Source organism: Dryas octopetala, chromosome 1 (genome assembly GCF_963921425.1).
Source record: "Dryas octopetala chromosome 1, drDryOcto1.1, whole genome shotgun sequence".
Lineage (NCBI taxonomy): Eukaryota > Viridiplantae > Streptophyta > Magnoliopsida > Rosales > Rosaceae > Dryas > Dryas octopetala.
Window position 1 is genome coordinate 24616534 of NC_141366.1, and position 21443 is coordinate 24637976.

The following is a 21443-nucleotide window of genomic DNA, read 5'->3' on the forward strand; positions in this document are numbered from 1 at the left end:
ATTCACGTACAGTTCGCGTGTACGCACTCGTAGAGCTGAGCACTACCCAACCACACCAAAATTAAAGTCAAAATCCAAAAGTTTAAATTTGATCAAATTTGTGTCAAACTTTTAAAAAATTTATAAAATAAAACAAATAATTTTGTAAAATTCCCCAAAATGTTTGAAATAAAACATCAATGTGAAAATTATCTAAACATTTTACTCCTCAAACAGATTTCCAAAATCACAAAATAAAATTTCAAATAAAATTTGAAAAATTTACGGTGTCTCACAAATTGTCCCCACTAGCAACAGAGTTAAGTTGCATACTATCGTTTTTTATCAATGCATCACATGTGACTTGTACTTGAGATGGATGCTCTCTTTATCATTTTCGCTCATCTGACTCCGGAACCTTCTTGGTCTGTTGATGGGAATCTGATAGAGGAAATCAAAGAGCTCATATGTAAGTTTACCAAAATCAGCATTTGGGTAGATCTTGTAATTAGGCAGCGCGCGCACCTTTTGGCTAGTAGTGCACTTATGTTTCCTGATTTTCAGGTGTGGGTTGAGGATGACCCCACTTGGTTATTTGAAGTACTGTAGTAACTGTACTATGAGATTATCTAAGGGGGGTGTCCCCAACTTGGATTTCATTGGACTTTAAAAGTCCAATGAAATCTAGTTGTCCTCAACTCAGATTTTAATGGATTCTAAAGAAATCAAGGTATCTCCAACTCAGATTTTAATGGATTCCAATAAAATTCAGGTATCCTAAAAAAGTCATGAATTTCATTAAGCAAATTTCATGAAAATTTTACACAAAATTTGGATGCATTATTTGTACAAAACAAATTTCATGAAAATTTTAGCTAATTCCCTTGGATTTTGATAGATTCTATCTATTAAGATCTGAGTTGGGGACACCCCATAAATGAAGTACATTCATTCCCAAAAAAAAAAAAAAAAAACATAAGTACCATTATTTTACAACCAAAGTGGTTGACCATTTTGATCTCTTTGAGCCGCCGGATAACTTCCAATTAACAGTTCAGATGGCAGCACACACAAACTAATTTGTGAAAACATACACACCATTGACGTCCCCAAAGATTTGAAAGGTACATTACATAAAGGCCAAAGGCGCCCAAAGCCGAAAGAAGACTTTTAAGACATAGAGTGAGAGAGAGTGAGATCATCCGCTCCGCATTTCCAGACTTCCAGAGGGTGAAGCTTTTGGTATCCAATCCATGGACTCCAGCTCCAGTCCTCAACGGCTCTTCCCTCTCTTGTCTCTCCTTCTTCTTCTCTTTCCCTTTCCTTCAATCTCAGAACCAAGCCAGGTACGTACTCCTCGATTCCTCACTTTCCGTTTGGTTCCCGAGAAAAACAAAATTAAGAAGAAAAAGTCTGACAGACTTTCGATTATTTTTGTTTTTTTTTTTTCACGTGTTTCAGTTTTGTGATGCTGGAATTGGGTACGATGAGTCGACGTGTGAGGTTTCGAGGTCGTCGTCGTCCTCGACCAAGTTGTTGATCAAAGGAGGGACTGTAGTGAATGCTCATGAGATGGAGGTTGCTGATGTTTATGTCAAGGATGGAATCATTGTTGCTGTTAGGCCCAATATTAAGGTATATTTCGGTCTTTTGTTTTGTTTTGTTTTGTTTTTTTTGTTGTGAAAATTGGTACTTGCAAAGCTTGACCTTTTTTGGTGGTTAAGCCTGCTTGCCGTTGACTTTCTTAAACATATCTTTACTGTATAATTCTAGTGTCAGTAGCTCATCAGTTGTTAAATAAGAAGCTTATATTGGACGTCTAGTTATAATTTGTAAATAGGGATATGAGAAGGCATACAACCATGTTGGTCCGTTTGATGTATATGCTTGATACTTTAGGCTTTAGAGGAAGTGAAGGATGTGAATTTTGATGAAGTCTCCAACTAATTTCCTTTTTAGTTCTGGACTACTAGGGAAAGGGAATCCTTTGTCCCCGTTTCTTTCCACGTTGATAACTGAATTACTAAGCGTGGTGATAGGAGGAGCTGTTAGAGTAAAATAGTTTGATTTATGATGATTGGAGGAGCTTTCTGAACCGATCTAACTAGATCCCATTGAGAATCGTCTCTGCAAAATCAGCAAAACCAAAACTCGTTTGGCCATTTGATTATCATCATGACCCTATTTACCCGAAACACTGTGTTATAGATTGCGTCCCTTTGTACTTTTTTTTTTTAATTTTTCTTTTTAATTTCTTATACTATGCATGTGTTACATACTCACATATACTAGAATACTCTATTATTTCGTTTTGATATTTTGACTAAAGTATCAGATGATGTTAACTGTTCTTTTTTTCATGAATAATGATGCTAACACTTTATTGAATATTGTTTGGCATGTGTGTTATTGATTGAGGATGACTTGTGGACAATGTGCATGTGTACGGATTATAGAGAAGGAAAGAAATTGTTTAGTGGTCGAAAAAAGAAGTCTATACACAGATAACATAACTTGTGTAAATGCAGATGGCAAAAGTGGACAATAGTTAGTCCACTTGCAATACCCCAGAAAATGAAGTGCTTTATATGTTATCTTATTTAAGGGGTATATATTATTGAAATGAACAACCTGTAATGAACTTGCCATGTGGAGAATTTATGTTTCATTTGCTCTGAGTTCTCTATCTCCTTTAATATTTCATTTTATCCTTCTGTTTACTCTTCAGATTATTTTTTCTTTCCTTTTCTTTTTGCTTTCTTTGATTGGATGTCATACTACCTTTATTTATTTTTTTAAAATTCCATTGGCAGGTTGGTGATGATGTTAATGTGCTTGATGCCACTGGAAAGTTTGTCATGCCAGGTTAGGTTTTCATACTATGCTTATGTGAAATATTACTACTGCTATTTGACTTTCAGTAGGAAGTAATGATTCTGAAATTTAATTATTTTGACTAAATTATTATTTCCAGCCCTCAACACAATTAGTAATTGCACAACATGTTTCTGAAATATAATTATCTTCTGTTTAAAAATAACAGGAGGAATTGATCCTCATACGCATCTAGCCATGGAGTTCATGGGTACAGAAACCATTGATGATTTCTTCAGTGGCCAAGCTGCAGCGTTAGCAGGTGGAACAACTATGCACATTGACTTTGTTATACCAGTTAATGGAAGTTTAATGGCAGGGTTGGAAGCTTATGAAAAAAAATCTAGGAAGTCCTGCATGGATTATGGTTTCCATATGGCAATTACAAAATGGGATGAAACTGTTTCAAAAGAGATGGAAATAATGGTTAAGGAGAAAGGTTGGTTATTTATATTTCCAAATTTTTTTGAGTGAGCTTAATTATTTACTGTGCTATTTTTGTATGAAATTTATTTGTATTTGTATACATATTCATCAACATAACATTCAGGTATAAACTCCTTCAAGTTTTTCCTGGCCTACAAGGGGACTCTTATGATCAATGATGACCTTCTACTACAAGGATTCAAAAAGTGCAAGTCTCTTGGTGCCTTAGCTATGGTCCATGCAGAAAATGGAGATGCTGTATCCGAAGGGCAGAGAAGAATGATAGAACTTGGTATTACTGGTCCAGAGGGACATGCTCTTTCAAGGCCCCCAGTGGTAATTATAGAATAATTCTTCTTGCTAACTTAACTTGGATAAGATGAAAGCACTTTTTATTTGTTTATTTATTTTTATTTTTACCACCTCCCTCCACATTGTCAATTGTGTTTTTCGTTCCATATGCAACAATGCAACAATGATAGTAGTTCTTTGAAATTTGAATATTAGTTAGTAATTATTGATTATTCATTGTCTCCCTTACATAGAGTATTTGTTATTTGTAATAATTAGTGCCTCCATTGCATTGCCTTATAGAAGCATTAACACATTTTATTTTATTTTGTGTGAAAATAACGCATTTTATTTATCAACATAAAAAATTAACAGAATTGCGGACAAGATGTTCACATCAGAGTATACCACTATCTTATAGACAGAAAACCAGCATATTAGGCAATTTAACAATGAAATCTTAAACATAATACTTTGTTAATCAAACAATCAACAATACTTTTTATATGATCATTCCTGTTACCAGTACTTTATTATCTTTTAATCTTTCCCTGATTTCATGTATTAAATTTCTTCTGCCTTCTCACTTTAGTAGCAAATTAAGGAGATGAAAGTTACATAAATATGGTAGTACCCCTTACTCTGGGTGGCACTCTGTTTTCTTTCTGTGAAATTAAATGGATGTTTTGGCTCTTACTATCTTGGAAAGACTGCACAAAGCAGGATAAATTCTTCTACATGATCCTTTTTCAGCTGCATGTGAAGTAATGATTGTCTAAAAACTGTTATTTTTAGTAATTAAAATTCTATTATTTCAGCGTTTTATCTCTTTATGCTGATAGCATTAATGGCACTTCATTTGGTACATATTTTCTTCCTATTTAGTGCTTTAATTATCGAATTGTTATTTTCTAAGTATATTTTTGTGCATATGCTCAATGTATGATTCAACTTACAAATGCCCATGCAGCTTGAAGGAGAGGCAACTGCTCGAGCAATTCATTTAGCAAGTTTTGTGAACACTCCCCTCTATGTAGTTCATGTGATGAGCATTGATGCTATGGAAGAAATTTCTAAAGCTCGTAAATCAGGTTCTTAGTATTTTACTTTTCATGCTGTCTTGTTAAATGTATTTGACAGAAGCTTGGTTTCTTTTTTAATTTCTTATTTTGGACTACCTTGTTATTGATCATTAGAAATTCTACCTTTTCATTGGTTGGTTTATACAATTACAATTTTTTTTAAATAAGATATAAACTCTACTTTTTTCTCAAAATTCTTCCATTGATGCCTTAGTAAATAGCTTCAGTAATTGATCTTAGCATACAACCAAACTGATTGTCTGACATTTCGGTTTTATGTCTTAATAATGGTCAATCATCCCTTCCCATAGTTGGTTCTGTTTTAGGTAATTCTAGCAAATAAACATTATTAATCTTGTCATTTTTTATATGTACCTCTCCATGCTAGTCTAGAGACCAAAGAGCTATAGTGAAAACTTAAAAACAAATTAAAAGAAACACACATACACCATAAGATAACTGAAAAACAAACTAAAGACACACATACACCATAAGATAACTGAAAAACAAACTAAAGACACACATACACAAGCATGTAGTTAACAAAGCAAGATGGAGCTGATTAAGGTTGTATATTACATTTTCTACATCCTTGGTTGTTTGTTCATTTCAATATGTCATTATGTGTGATCTTCAATCTGTGAGTTTCTGAGTACATTAAGTTACTGAACATATACTACAAACAAATTTTCCAGACACCATATCTTGTTTCTTTTTTATCTATCATTTTGGAAAACAAAGGAATGACTCTTTTAAACTTCAGGGTTGAAGGTTATTGGAGAGCCAGTAGTTTCTGGGTTAGTGCTCAATGACTCTTGGCTTTGGGATCCCGACTTTATCACTGCTGCTAAGTAAGAAGCTGCGCCTTTTATATAAATTCAGTTTTATTATATTTTTGTGACGTTCTTTCAGTCAATAAGGCTCTGTTAAGCATAATAGTCTTCTGATGTTTCAGGTATGTCATGAGTCCCCCTATCAGGGCAGCAGGACATGGAAAAGCTCTTCAAGCTGCTCTTTCAACGGGAATTCTGCAGGTTTCTCTCTTATTTCAAAGTTACCTATGAACTATCTGATTTGGTCTGCATGGTCCTGTAATGCTTTATTAGTTTATTTCATAGTTTTGAAAAGGTTGGCAACAAAAAGTAAGGAGTTATTGTAAATGATGAGATGAGTTTAGGATTATCCATTGACATTGTATTCATTCCAGAACCAGATTGTGACCTAATAATTAATATTAAGATTACATCAAATACTCAGCTTCCTAAATTCTTTTGTTTTCTTTTTGATTATTCGGCTGCCTAAACTTTATATTGAACAAATTTGTCTTAAAAAAATATATATTGTTTCTTAAGAGAAATTTTGTAATGTGCAGCTTGTTGGAACTGATCATTGTACCTTCAATTCTACACAAAAAGCTCTTGGAATCGATGATTTCCAGAAAATTCCAAATGGTGTCAATGGTAATCATACAATGGTTTTTGATATTGTTGAACTTAGATATATGCTCCGTTTTCTATACAAGCATATTTTGGTTTCTAATACTTCTCATGGTAACTGGCAAGTAGGTATTGAGGAGAGGATGCATGTTGTATGGGATACAATGGTGGTAAGCCGTCACAAAATTCCTGCTTATCCTTCAAAATATGTAGCTTGAATTAGAATCAAATGTTCTGGAAATCACTTGCTTTGTTAAATTCTCCATTACTTTCAGGAATCTGGTCAAATTTCTGTCACTGACTATGTCCGGATGACAAGTACCGAATGGTATGCTTGCTGCAGTTCCTTTGCTTATCATCTGAGACTCCAAGTTTTGAGATTAAGCAGTGAACTGTGTTTTACTACATAATTCCCTTATGCTGCCTAAAGTATGTGAAAACGATTTCAATGTCCACTATATTCTCAGTGCTAGGATTTTCAATATATATCCGAGGAAGGGAGCGATTCGTGCTGGATCTGATGCAGATATTATTATACTCAATCCAAACTCAAGCTTTGAAATAAGTGCAAAGTCCCACCACTCTAGATCTGATACCAATGTCTATGAGGGATGGAGAGGGAAGGTAATCTTTTTCACTATTATTTAATAGTAACCGGCTATCTTTTTTTTTTTTTTGCTTTCTTTTGGTTATATTGGAGGGAATCGAACCCTGGACCTATCCTAATTCTAACCCATTACCCTTCCCTCCCTCAACACTTGGGCTAACTGCTAAGCCCCTCTAGTGCAACATTAAAGCTATGTTTTTTCTACAATATAGTATGTTATTGTACCTAGAAAGGATAGTGATCCCTATTGGGATACCTTGTTGGCTATGATCTATAGACATGGATACATGTGTCAAGTGTTGAAATGGATATGAGCTGCCTGATGTGGCATGACTATATGACGCGTTATGGAGCATGCAATTTCTACTGACTTATCTGTTTTAGTGTTTCTTTTTAATATAGCCAAGAACAAAAGGCTATTTTGTACAAAAAAATCTCCTTTGTTAATAAAATTCCTACTACAGAAGAAACAAAAACACTAAAAGTTTTGAGTGCCAGAGAGCACAACGGTGTTAGATAAATAAAATTTATGCAATGCTGACAATTTGTTTAGATAAAGTGTTCAAAAGTTGGTGTAAACTATTTCAAAGAAAATTATTTATTTAGATTATAGTGAATTTGTCAAAATTTGAGTCTTCTTTGTGTCTTAAAGTCTATCATTTGTATGAAAAAAAATTTCTAAATAAGAATTTATCTTTTATCTTTTCTATTTCCATTGGTGTAAGTTATCTAAGATAATTCAAATTTACAATAAGCACCTAAAAAGTGAAAAAAGTTCTTGACATACTATGGTTTAGGCTGTTGGTAGTCCAACTTTAAACAAAAGTCTAGACGCATTGTTTAGGCGAAATTTTGAGAATCTTATATTTATCAAAATAAGAGAACATTTTTTTTCCTTGATAAAAAGAAGAGATCAACGCAACTTAAAAAAGAAAGATACTTTTTATTGATCAAATACTCAACCAATACACACAATGGACAAGTTGTCCATTATCTAAGCAAACAGATCAAAAGTAGACATAGAACTAAGGCCTCATACATTAAAAGCATATGTAGAGTGTTTTTTTTAGTGAAAATAGTTGTCTACTTATATTTCTGTGTTGGCACTTTTAGTTCAAATGTGGCATTATAACCATAGCTTCGGCATTCATGTATTTATTTTACATTTTAATGCATAGATATGATTGCACCACCATGACATCATACTTATTCCTTTTGTTCTTTATTAATCTATCAGTACATAAACATAATATCCACTTCTATAATAGATGTTGCATATTATGAACTTTGGTCTTGTCAACTGTAGCATTCTGATGTGGCAGTCATAAAAACTTTCCAAGTTGTTTCCTATTCAATTTAGGATTTTGCTACTTTTTATAAGTAATTTGATATTACTTGTAACATAAGGATTTTTAGCTTATTTAAAAAGCTGTTTTTTAGCTTCTTTGGGATAGATTTTTTGTATTAATAGAATTTTGTTATTTTCTATTTATTTATTCTTGGTATTCTATTAGAGAATCAACAAGTTCATTGAAGTTTTGGTTTGGGAAAATCAGAAGGTTCCTAGGAAGATTAGGATAGGTCCAAGGTTCAATAACCTCCAATGTAACCAAATAAAATAAAATAAAAATCAGCTGGTTCATAGGAAGATTGCTGATTGTTTGATCTTTCTCTTGTATTTATACACTTCCCTGTTTCGCACTTCCAACTCTTTGTCCCCTCAAACTTTTCTTCAGTTACAATGTACATGTCAAAATCTACCACTGCATTTATAAATTTTCAATCTTGTGTGTGTGTGTTTAGGCTGAGTTTGTGTAGCCTGTTTAATTGTGTGCATACATTCATGTGGCATTGTTATGGTATGCTGGGCATTAGAAGTTCATGTTACATTTTCTCAGGGAAAAGTTGAAGTGACCATTTCTGGTGGAAGAGTTGTCTGGGAAAATGATAAATTGAAGGTTGTTCCTGGTTCTGGAAAGTACATAGAAATGCAACCTTTCAGTTATCTTTTTAACGGAATTGACAAGGCTGATGCTAAGTACCTTTCCTCTCTTAAGGCCCCAGTAAAGCGTTTTAGAAGCACCACTTAAAATGCAGGTACTGTTTTCCTATTCGTCTTTTATTATTTAAACTTGAGAAGTACATGATGCTCCAGTACATATGGCGTCAGCTTTGAATAATAAGATCAAGGTTTTTTGTATATTATTCAATGTCATGTATATGAATTCACTTTAAAGCCAATAAATGTATTCTCATTGCACTTTGCATTTATTTTGTGGAATAAGTTTATAATGTTCCCCAACGTTAACTAAAGTCATAATCTACTTTGTTGGTAATATAGGCTTTACAGCCGGTTAGGTTGGCTTAATTGAAGGCTGATTCTGTTAACTTAATTATTTTCTGCTAGCTTGATTCAAAGCTGATTTCTGTAGAATAATACTAGGAGAACTGATGTACTGGTTTTCTATATAAACACCCATGTATTCTCTAGTCATCGGCAATGCAATACAATGATCTTCCTGTTCTTTTCTGACTTTTATTTTCAACATGGTATCAGAGCATTATCCTCCCCATACCCAAAGTCAACCACCCTACCAGCTGACCCTAACTCTTCTTTGACCAGAAAAAAAACAACAGTAAGCTTACAGTCGCTGTCTACCACATTACTTTTCTCAGCCTCTCTTTTACAGTCGCCACTCACCATCACTAGAATTAGGAAATTGGGTTATCTAGCTGGAAAAAAGAAAAAGAGAAACCTAATGAAAAGGATGCTACTTATTCTACTGGAGAAAAGAAATTGAAGGTGTATGAGAGGAGGAATAAGCTAGATAAAGTAGTCACTCAAAAAGATTCCCCTCCTCTGACCAATCCACTGACCAGTCAGCTGGTATTCTTGAGAATAATCTTGAGGTAATCATTAATTCTCTTTTCCCTCCTCTTCATCCTAATACTCCTTTTGAACCTAACCATGATGTTTAAGCTAATAGCTTAGATTATTTGCATGAGTTAGTTGATCAATCTTTATTGGTCCCACTTAATGCGGACCATGGTCATCATTATCCTACTCGTGAACCTCGCCCTCTTCGTTTTCCTTCAGGTAACCATGTCAAATATCTCATATCCAATTATGTGTGATCTCACCGTTTGTCTGATTCCTATACAGCTCTTGTAAACCAATTGTTTTTTATATTTATACCAAGTAACTTACAGGATGCTCTCAGCAATCCAAAATGAAGAGATGATATGGTCGTGACAGGTAATGATGAGGAAGAAATTAAGAAACTTTAGAGCTACCTAGAAAATGTGTTTGAGATGAAGGATCTAGGTGTACTAAGGTATTTCTTAGGCATTGAGGTTGCAAGGTCGAAGCATGACATTTTTTTTGTCTCACCGAAAGTACATTATGGATTTATTGACTAAAACAGGAATGCTGACTTGCAAACATATTGATACTCCCATTGAGCACAATCATAACTTGGCAGAGTTTGTTGATCAAGTTCCAGCCAACAAGGAGAGATACGAAAGACTAGTTGGGAGACTAATCTATTTGTCTTACACGTCCTGATTTAACCTATGTTGTTAGTGTAGTGAGTCAGTTTATGCATTCCCCTAGTGAAGCTCATATAGACGCCGTAATCGGATTTTCTGATAGGCTTATTTGCGTCAATGCCCCCTGAAAGTAACTTCGATTTTCAATTTGCCCCATGAAACTTCATTCCTCCCACTTTGCCCCTCAAACTTTACAAAATACTATATTCCGTTAAGTCTGTCTATGAGTCCGTCAAAAAAGCCTACGTGGCGCTTATGTGGAAGGGGCAATAAACTGCCACGTCAGCTTAATTGACGGAGCTTGTAACGAACTTGACGGAATATGATATTTTGTAAAGTTTGGGAGGTAAAGTGGGCGGAATGAAGTTTCAAGGAGCAAATTGAAAATTGAAGTTACTTTTAGGGGGCATTGGCGTGAATAAGCCTTTCTGATATTTGAAATCAGCCTAAAAGCGGTTTATCAAGGAGAAAGTCACTTTAGCCTAAAAGCGGTGTCTAAGACCTTTCAAGCAGGCAGTGATTGATTGCACCTAAGATGCTTTTAGGATCGATCATACGTATGTCATCATGGTGTGGTGATCAATCTCCCAAGGGGACCGATCGATCAACCAGATAAAAAGTTGATTGCAGCTCTATCTTGCACTTCCGAGCTCAATCCTGTCTCGCTGTCATACACTTTTACGACCTTCCTACGCCCATTTTTCATCCTAACTTCGTCCCAATACTGCATGGATACTCTCATGAGCCTGAAAAACTCCATAGCTAGCCAAAACACACAACACATATTAAGGAATATAGTGATGTAGACTGCACAGGTCCTCCCTCAAACAAAATATCAACCACTGGTTATTCATGTACCTTAAGAAGAGGTAATCTCTTGACTAGGAGGTGTAAGAAACAGTCGGTTGGGGCTCGCTATAATGTTGAGGCTGAGACTGTGCAATGGCACACATAACTTCTGAGTTAACTTGGCTGAGAGCTCTCCTACAAGAGTTTGGAAGATCCAACTTCTCTCTACTGTGATAATGAGGTGGCCATTCATACTATCGGTAACTCAGTTTTTTGTGAAAGGACAAAGCACATTGAAATTGATTGTCATTTCGCATTGAACGAGATTGTGACTCCATTTGTACCATCTAGAAACCAACTAGCCGACATTCACTAAGGCCCTTCCAATGCAAAATTAAAAGTAGTTTTGATATCTATTCTCGAGCTTGAGGGAGAGTGTTGGTAATATAGACTTGATACCGCCATTTGTATAATTCAAGGCTGACAGTGTTTGCTTAATTCTTGTCTATGGGTTGATTATAATTGATTTCTAAAGAATAATACTAGGAGAATTGATGTATTAGTATTTTATGTAAACACCTATCTATTCATCCCAAAGCAATACAACGATCTTCCTCTTCTTTTCTGACTTTTATTTTCAACATACTTCAGAAACTTTAAAATCAAATAATCTATCGTTAATCATAGATAAAGGCCAGCTAGCTAGTTTAATTTCAAGGGTATTTGGTTTTTGCTTGATTTTAAAGTTTAGAGACTACATTATTACTCCATTAAAAGTTAAGAGGTGCTTATGATCCCATTATTTTATTATATGATTGCCTCTTTTTGTTTTTATTTTTTTCACAATGAATGAGTATAGGCAAAGCTCCAGTAATACATAGTAAATTAAATTTATATAGCACACTCAACAGATTACAAAAGCTCTTGATTAGGCTTTCATTGATGAATAAGTCTCATCTATAAGATTACATGTCAATAATAGGGTACAAATGGCTGGAAGAGATGAATTACTTGGGTTAGGAAATCAAGGCCTAATACAGCAATTTATGTAGGTCAGAAATGTCTTTTTCCTCTGCATAAAAATAAATATAAATGAAATTAGAAAGAAAAGACTACATACCAGAATTGTGTTTTCAGTTTTTCCTTCTTGTTTTGTTTTGAAAAGAAATGATTGTCTGAATAGTGTGTTATACATCATAAATTAGAATGGCATGCTTTACCATGTAATGATCCACGTGCATTGACCAAGGGGATGTGGATCAAAACAAGGTAAGCATGGAAATAAATGAAGCTAGGAAAGCCTATTCCCCTTCAGTTATGGTATATCTTTGGTTGCTTAATTAGCAAAAAAACCAGAATAACTATGAGCACATAACTAAGGATCAGAAACGTAAAGTCTTACCACAGAATCATCTTGGTTTTGAGCATTAGTAGCAGCCATCAATTCCTGTTCATTCCCAAGGCTGTTACGCTTGAACTCGGTCAAGTCTGTCTTGTTCTGCTTCCTTTTGACACGTGCTTGAGAAAACACCATGGTATAGCTGGTAGGTTCTGCAGGGCTGTTATTCTCCCACCCTCCAAATTGAGGTACAGACTTCCACCCATTTTTCTGCAGATGTAGAAAATCTATTATTCAATATATGCCTTCTTAGGAATACTTCAAGAAGAAAGATACATTGTGTTCACATTCATACTGTCATTAAAAATGACTGTCTTATATATCTGAAATAATTCATGAGAAATTAAAGAATAAATAAGATATTATGTTGGGGAATGACTAGTTTTGATGACTTCTTGAGCTTGTATTGGTTAACAGTTAACATCCCCTTGGTCAAAATGCACATTAACTATTGACCAATACAAGCTCAAGGCCGTAAGAAGCATACTACCCTAAGAACACTGACTACAATAGAAAGATTTACATATGGATGGAAGCCTTGGAAGCCTGTTATTCGTTGTGAGGAAGAACTAAAACATGTAAAATCTTATTGCATTATTCACATGATAAAGCATCATCAAGAATAGTGGTTCAATCTTATTGCATTATCCAAACCAAATGAAAACCACGCCCAAAAGTACAAACTGCAGGTCAGTGAAGAGGGTGCTATTCCACGACCTACAGGCTCACAGAGATTGGTCATATGTTTGAATCCCAGGTGCCACAAACTCAATAACCCAAAAGTTAAAAGTGGGTGATGCTTTTCTTTGTCTGCTTGCAGAGAAAATGTCGTAAAAATATAAATTGAAACACAATTGAGTTTCTATCTTACTGAAGTAGATTTGCTTGATCCTAAGTGCAAAGGAGAATAGGGTTAAAAGCTTGAATTCATTCATCAAGAAGAGACATAAATTATGCTTTTTGTAGGCTATCCCATGAAACAGAACTTATCAATAAGAGTAGATTAAAAAGGTCACACAAAAAAGAAGGAAAAAAAAGGTGGAAACTCTTGAATTGGGGCAGCAATTTTGACACTATCAATACGTCGAAAATGAAATTATAAGAAAAAACCGAAAAAAGAAAAAAACAACAAAGATTTGGGTATATAACAATTGAATACAAGTGTTGAGAAAATTGGTTAGCCAAACACTTGAATGTTTTGTTCAGTTTGAAAGATTTCTTTCTTTGATTTTCAATTTGTGTAATAGAAAGAGCAACTTAGGGAAAATGATGTTCAATTTAAGTATCTCAAATTAGACCCTGTATATGATGTATAACATCATTTTGTTTTCCCGATCTTCATATGTAAGAGCATATGAATTTGCAGTAAAGATGACATGAGCTAATGTTTCTAATATTGGTATCAAAACAATAACTACAAAATTAGATCAAATTTACAAATTGATTATCTTCCTTTTGCTTTGGAGAAGAATGTCCAAATGATTTCAATTTTTAACCTTTTTTTTTTTTTTTTTTTTTAATGTTTCCCTTTTTCTTTATGAAATAAAGACAGCTTTGACTTGAATAGGGAAATTAATTTGTAAAACATGCAAATAATGGTTCCTGTCTTCGTAAAGTTCAATAAAAAATTGTGAAATATACAAGAGTAAATGAGAAAGACTCTCATTCTACATATCCATATAAAACAGGAAAAATATTCTATTTAGAAAATGTTCCCAGTAATATTCATAAAAAAGACTTCAGTGTTTGTTTAAAAATTTGAGGAAAATCATAACAAAGAGTAATTAATACTATGTTCAGAACGCATTAAGAACATTCAACAAAGAGGAAAAGAATGCATTCAGAACATTCAACAAAGAGGAAAAGAATGCATTCAGAACATTCAACAAAGAAGAAAATAATGTATTGAGAACATTCAAAAAAGAGAAAACAATGCATTTAGAACATTCAAACAAAGGTGAAAACCAGATATGTTTTCGGCATTTGAAGTTCTTGGGCTTACCTCCTCCCGGGGACCCATGTACTTCTCCCGGGAACCCATGTACTTCTGGGAAGGAGAGGTAGAGAGAATACTTAAAAAAAAATGCTTTTGTAATAATTTACATGCACAATTTCTTAAATTATATATGGTCTCTGATTTAAAGAAGATGAGAATTATTTTGGTACGTGGCAATACATGATTGGATGATGGTAAGGACTGTTTTTCTGACCGTTTACCATCATCCTTGTGTATGGTGGCTCTAACTGAATTAACCCGTTTTCAGTTAGAAACTCATGGTAAAGTAGTGGAAGGAGAGAGAGAAAAAGAGAGATCTTTTGGCCACACATTGTTTTGTTAGAAATCTAATACACAAAAATGGGCCATAGATGGTAAGGATGTTAAGAATAAAGAAAAGGGAACCATTTAAGTGTACCGTTTAAGTGTACTATCTCTTTAATAGATATGGGCCTCACTTGGGTGGGTCCCACTTGGTAGGGTCTACCTCTATTAGAAAAATGGTACACTTAAATGGTATACTTAGATGATACCCCTAATATTTTTCTAAATAAATCTAATAAACGAAAAGGGTACATGGATGTCATGAATGCTAAGAAGAACAAAAAATGGGTCATTGATGCTAAGCATGAATTAATTTGATTAGACGAGAGGATGGAGGGAGTAGGAAACATATTGAATCTATATGTGCATGGTTTGAACAAAACGAATGGCTAGAAATTGATTTTCATATATACTTAATCATTTGTAAGTGTCTCAAAAATCATTTTTTCTTTTTGACGAAAGTATAACATATTCTCTTTCTATAGTCAATGTTAAAAAAGCTACTGCAGATTTTACAAATGATAAAAATATTAGAAAATTAAGATTAAATATCAAATATCAATAGTTTTTTAGTAAAGCAATAAGACACTAATTTTTTTTAGTTTAGGTACTAACCTAGAGCAAGACATTTTGGATTAGGTCACAAATCAGTTTGTTATACAGTTATGATTATTTCGAATTTATAAAAATTCAAAATTTTTAAGGGTTTAATACTTTTGATTTAGGCTTGAGGAATGAAGATCTATAATCCAAAGACTAAACATTAAAGTTTAAGCCTTGCAAATATTGAAAAAACAACAAATCAATAAAAAAGTTATGACTGTTAGACAGTCACAGCTCGATATAACCATGTTTTTTAAAGTTGGCACCTAAACTGAAATTTAATATCTAAAGTGAAATGACATAAATATTTTGATAGTTAAAATGAAAAAACATTATAATTTGGTACCTAAAGTCAACGGACCTTAAAAATATCTATGTTTTAAATTTATTTCATCCCGCTTCATTTTATAATCGAGCATTCTAATGCTCTTGTAATTTGTTGTTACTAACCGACATATTACAATAATTTTTTCAAGGTAGTTTTTTTTTTTTTTTTGGGGGGGACTTGTTTGTATTAATATTCCACAAGTAACATGTAAAAATATTTGTATGAATGACTATTATTTATTTTGATGTAATTTTCAAATGTAACTAATGAATAGTTACAAAGACGAGCTTTCTCAAAGACTTGTGTAGATTATATACATCTGGACGCATAAAAGTAGACCCCCCCCCCCCCCCCCCCCCTTTTTTTTTTTTTTTAAGAAGTGTTGGCCAATTTTGTGGATGGTCTTGGGCATTATTTTTCATTAACCTTTTATTTAAGAGATAATTAAGTTTAGGTCATTTAGAAAAACAGTTTTTAGATGAAAATCGGAGGTATTTTAAAATTAAAAAAAATCATTTTAATTCATAATAATTTATAAAAAAATCTTTTTAATTTATAAGAATATACCACGTACTTTCAAGTTTCAACAAAAAACGAGCAATTCTATCACCCACTTTCGGGTTTTTTTTTTTTTTTTTTTCCTATTAAGCTTTATTTTGTTGGTGAAAATTTTCTTTTATTACTTTAGATTATGATATGGAGAAGGTGTCCAAACTTAGGACCTCTTTACCTTATCTAGAAAAATGCCTTATATCAATAGTCATGTATTTTCTAAATCTTTATATAAGAATTATATTTGCAAATAATTTGATAAATTGAAAATCATTAAAACATCTAATTATGACTGATTTGTCTAATTTTTTTGCATAGTTGATCATTGTATAGATATTTAGAAAATAAATGGTCCTATATATTATTGAAGGCTTCCAAAAGATTTGTTGTTGTTGTTTAAATCTTCATAGATTAATTATTTGTCAATTAATATCCTTGATTTTTGGAGGTTGATTATAATTTGTCTAATTACTTATTTACAGCTCATTTAGTCCAAAAAACAAAAAGATATTTCACATTTATTACCGTCATTTTATGATAAGGTTTAGACTGCTTAGTTTAGGTTGCTTATGTTATTAGATGACATATGATGTAAATATTAGGTTTGCTAGTGACATCCAGATGATGTGAATTGAGTTTAACGAAATGTCCTTATATTAGAATTCATAAAGCAATAAGGTTATACTTGAAGAAAAACCTTTCCAAAACCTTTATATCTAAAAGTCCCCATATAGTATATATATATACATATAAGAATAATCTAAAATTAACTAGTTAGCAAGTCAATACAAAATTAACCACCATTCTGGGTCCACCACATCATATAATCTCAAAATCTAAACTGTTCATTTACTAGGAGGCCCCACTTCAAAAATCATCTTTGTAAAAAAATCTCCAAAATCGGAAGTCATTTAGTCATTTAATTATAATAACAACTATTTATATGTTTTACTAGAAAAAAAAAAACATAACTATTAATATGTTTTTATCAAAACAGTGTTCGTCTATTTATTTGATCACAATTAGGTAACTAATTGATTTCGATTTGATTGATTTTTTGTAATGATGATTTTTGAAGTGGAGTTTAAAAAATAGATGGTTCAGATTATGAGATTTGTCATACAGTGGGATCTATGTGGTGTGAGACTGAATCAATATCAAATTTTGTTTAGGACTTAATCAATATCATTGATCCAATGAAAAAATAATATACCGATTTACCGTAACTAGTAATATAATTTTAGTATAAAGAATGCAAGAAATGATATAAAAATAAGGGTTTTTTTTTAAAGTCCAAAATGGAAAATACCTTGATTGGTCAACCCACCTGCAAAAACACAATGATTGGTCGGTCCACTTTTAATTAACCTAGCGCTCGGCAACACCACCGAGCCCTTGGTATGCCCATTGAACGCTTGGTAGGGTCATCGAGAGCTCGGCAAGTTGCCACTGTGCGCTTCAAAATTATTACTGTCAGGCAATAACAATCACTATTACTGTGCGACAATAGCTTTTAAATAGCAAAAACACTCTATAAATTGCCACTGCCAGGCAGTAGCAATTACTCAGTAGCTATTTTAATTGCAAACAACACCCAATAAATTGTCACTGTCAAGCAGTGGAAATGATTGCCATTGTGTGTTTGCCCTTAAAAACAAAAACAAAAACCTATCGAGTACTCGGCGCCAAAAATACGGAACATGATATAACGTGGACTTTATTTGTACAAAGTAGATCTATTCATCATTTCAATTTTTTAGGTGTTTATTTATTATTAAGGGCTGTAAAATGAAATTTAAAATAATTTATTTTAAAAATAATTACTACCGTTTATTTTGAAAGACAAATAGTAATTTATGACAGTGATCGAAGATGTGATATCGACTAATCATGCATGTACAATTATAATAAAATTATACAGATACAATTTTATATATAACTTTTGTAAAACGAATGGAGGTAATTCTTCAAATGTTTGGGAAACCACAGAACAGCACAGAGCTCATCGTTGTTGACCAGTAGGCAACAATGCATGGCTCATTGACACTCGTGCGTCACTAATAGTCTAATATATATGTTGAAACATGCTTTGACTGCTTGCATAAGTTTGGGGGCGTGGCGTGCATGGCACTCCTAACTTCCTATATGGCTATATATTCCTAAAGTCTTAATCGCAGCCACATGCAAAACGTAACAATCACATTGACACTAGTTGGGTCCTCTAGCCTAGAAGTTATTTTTGACAATGCTACTAACAATCAAAGAATGTTTCGATTACTTTTGACAATACTATTAATTAACTATATTAGTGAAATTCAACAATTTCGTCGTGTTTTGAAACCTCTTTATGAAACTATTTTCTTTTCATATAAGGTATTAAGGTGTGTTTTGTCACATTATTAACCTGATGATGGTGCAAGAGTTTATTGTTGCAAGGGAAGGTTTTAAGTTTGTAACCTCTGATTCTAAGTTACAAGAGTGGGATGTTTGTTTTAACTTCCGTAACTTGTTAAGTTTTTTTACAAGCTACGTACAATGAATTTTTCTGGTATTTATTATCCAACTTCTTCTATTTCAATAACTTGTATGATTGCTGAAAATTTTAAGGCAAATTAATTTGTTGAAAACTTGGAGTTTCAAAAGATTTGTGAAAGCATGGAAGCAAAAATATAAGAAATATTGGGAGGAAGTTCCTCCTCACTAACAATCACTACACCCAAAAAGGACTATCATTCGTCCGCCGCGTCATCATGCCGATAAAAAAAAGAGAGCAAAAACTAACCAACAGATTAAAAATAACTATGGAAATGAAAATCATAACTATAATACAATTTTTTTTCTTTAAAATAAGATTAGTTTAATTTATTAATTCAAGGCTTAAGAGCTATTGAAATTACTCAAAATGATGCAAATTTGATTTGTTGCTCAAAATGACAGGGAGAACTAAATAACGTCACGATAAGGACTTTTTTTTGCACTTATTTAGGCATGTTTAAGGGATTTATTAGTATAAGATTTAAATTTTGTGTTTTTTTTTTATAGAGGATATATAGTGTAGCTGTAATGTGTTGAGAGAAATCCCACATTGAAGATGTGAGGGCTTTGCTAGTGGTTTATAAGGATTTGAGCTACTCCTCCCATTACCAATTGGTTTTGAGATGAATGCCGAGATTTCTTCATAGTATCAGAGCAGGTTATCCATGTGATGCGTCTAACGGTCACACATCACCCAATATAAATTGTCCACGTGTTAGGCTTAAATGACGCCACATGTGCGGGGACGTGTTAAGAGAAATTCCACATTGAAGATGTGAAGGCCTTGCTAGTAGTTTATAAGGATTTGGGCCACTTCTCCCATTGCCAATTGGTTTTGAGATGAATGCCTAAATTTCTTCAAATTCAATTAATTATATCTACAGCTACAGTTACTCTACAGCTACAATGCCGAGTGCTCAGTAGGATGCGCTGATTGCTCGGTGTTGGTTGTCCTTTGAGAAATTAAATTAGTGGTATGTAATTTGTCGTTAAGTGACCCTTATAATAGCCCTTATTACTTTGGGAAAAAAAAAAGTACACATCATTTCAATAAGGAAAGATGTTATTTGTCTCAACTTACATGGCATCAATTCACTGAGTTTTTATTTTTATTTTTTTAGAGTTTAATATATAAATGCCATATAAGTTAGAGAAAAATAATTAAAACAAAGAGTTGGGAAAAATAGCATATTCCTTTTAAAAAAGAACTCTAGAGGTTGAACTAATTGACAAGAATAAGTAAATAACAAGTTTTATATCATGTGTTTGTTTTGCCCGGTGTTTCTTTGTCATCGATCATATCATTAATATTAATATTCTAATCAATATGATATTGTGTGTTAAATTTTAAATGATTTTCAACATAAATTTATGTATGTAATACCATGAAAGAAGTATTTATTTATTTATTTTAATTCATATATAATTTTTAGATAGTACGTCTTCAATTTATATATTAGAATTTGAAATCGATCTTTTGTCTGCCGAATGAAAAAACCTAGCTACTAGCATTTTAACTTTTTATATTCTTTATTATATATTTGGACTCCATCAAAATCATGAAAAAAAAATATTAAACTTTTTCTCTGTAAAAGATAAAAGCTTATTATTTTAAGAATAAAAGATAAAATATTTTTCATATGTACAGATGTACTCATATCACAAGAGAATGATCATTAAGAAAGTGTGTTCAATGTTAAAAAGTTAAATCGGCCCACGTTTTAAAATTAGTGGATGTGTTACAGAGTTGAGCGATCGGCCCCTTAATCTATCGAACAACTTCATATTGTAACTGATTAACGGTAATTCACAAAAATTATGATGAATTTGATTCCAAAATATTTGTACTTTTGTGTTGGTATTTTTTTTCTTTTTTTGTATATGTAACAAAACGATGAAAGATTTATATAAGTGTCATTTTTATACAATTTTTTCAACATGAGTTCAAGCAGTACTTAAGGGTTGATTCTTAATTTCAAAAAAGGCGCCCGGTTCAAAGTATAATGAAAATAAAAAATGATTAGTTTTCAAAACAAGGCGCCTATCGATCCCAAATATCATTTTAATGGCTTCTGCGATTTTATTTTTTGGTCGATAATGGCTGCTGCGTTGGGGCTTGGGTTGTACACTTGTACGTTGGATTTGGAAACAGCTTTATTACATGTTGAAGTATGATGAAATCATTCCAGACTTGCCATAATTCTTCCAGAATATAGAGTAGATGAGCCAGGTAAAAGATGAAGTGATGGCTTGCAGCAATTGGTGCTGGAATTTTTTTGGTTCATAATTTACTTTTTATCCTTACCAAAAAATAATAATTAATTTAGGTTTTGTAAATGTTATAATATTGAATAAAGTAGTCTATATTTTTAAAAGTATTGTGAGTACAAAAAATAGTATGAAGGTGTTTGGTAAATTGTAATGTAAAACTGTTGTGACTATTTATAATTACTAAAATGAGGGTATTATGGGTAAAATAAAATTTTCATTGTTGCTGTGATTCACTGCAACTTTCAAAAGCACCTACAAACTTGCTTTTTATTTTTGTTGTGGGGAGTTGAGAATTGTGGAGCAAAGCACTTTTTCATTTTTTTATCAAACACCAAAACTGCTGTGGGTGATTGAGAATTGTTATCTACAGCAGCTTTTGGGTCCTCCACAACAATCTCAAAT

General features: G+C 32.8%; 2 protein-coding genes across 2 annotated transcripts; one reads left to right on the plus strand and one right to left on the minus strand.

Moving 5' to 3' along the window:
• Positions 1-1152: 1152 nt before the first annotated feature.
• On the plus strand, positions 1153-8966 carry PYD2 (pyrimidine 2). Its single transcript, XM_086228836.1, has 13 exons — positions 1153-1325; positions 1441-1614; positions 2793-2844; positions 3023-3292; positions 3404-3615; positions 4541-4661; positions 5416-5503; positions 5608-5686; positions 6025-6112; positions 6218-6258; positions 6364-6416; positions 6556-6712; positions 8594-8966. The coding sequence occupies exons 1-13, from the start codon at positions 1233-1235 to the stop codon at positions 8783-8785; spliced, it is 1620 nt and encodes a 539-aa protein (XP_086084962.1). The 5' UTR covers positions 1153-1232; the 3' UTR covers positions 8786-8966.
• A 2968-nt stretch (positions 8967-11934) lies between these two features.
• Positions 11935-14497, minus strand: LOC147299351 (uncharacterized). Its single transcript, XM_086229895.1, has 3 exons — positions 14435-14497; positions 12436-12642; positions 11935-12105 (listed from the first exon to the last, which is right to left on the minus strand). The coding sequence occupies exons 1-3, from the start codon at positions 14471-14473 to the stop codon at positions 12058-12060; spliced, it is 294 nt and encodes a 97-aa protein (XP_086086021.1). The 5' UTR covers positions 14474-14497; the 3' UTR covers positions 11935-12057.
• Positions 14498-21443: the final 6946 nt, after the last annotated feature.

Coding starts and splice junctions, on each gene's coding strand:
- PYD2 (XM_086228836.1), top strand. CDS start 1,233: ATGGACTCCAGCTCCAGTCCTCAACGGCTCTTCCCTCTCTTGTCTCTC. Junction 1,615..2,792: donor CTGTTAGGCCCAATATTAAG/GTATATTTCGGT, acceptor TTCCATTGGCAG/GTTGGTGATGATGTTAATGT. Junction 3,616..4,540: donor CTCTTTCAAGGCCCCCAGTG/GTAATTATAGAA, acceptor ATGCCCATGCAG/CTTGAAGGAGAGGCAACTGC.
- LOC147299351 (XM_086229895.1), bottom strand. CDS start 14,473: ATGGGTTCCCGGGAGAAGTACATGGGTCCCCGGGAGGAG. Junction 12,643..14,434: donor ACATGGGTCCCCGGGAGGAG/GTAAGCCCAAGA, acceptor CTACATCTGCAG/AAAAATGGGTGGAAGTCTGT. Junction 12,106..12,435: donor AAAACCAAGATGATTCTGTG/GTAAGACTTTAC, acceptor ATTTTTATGCAG/AGGAAAAAGACATTTCTGAC.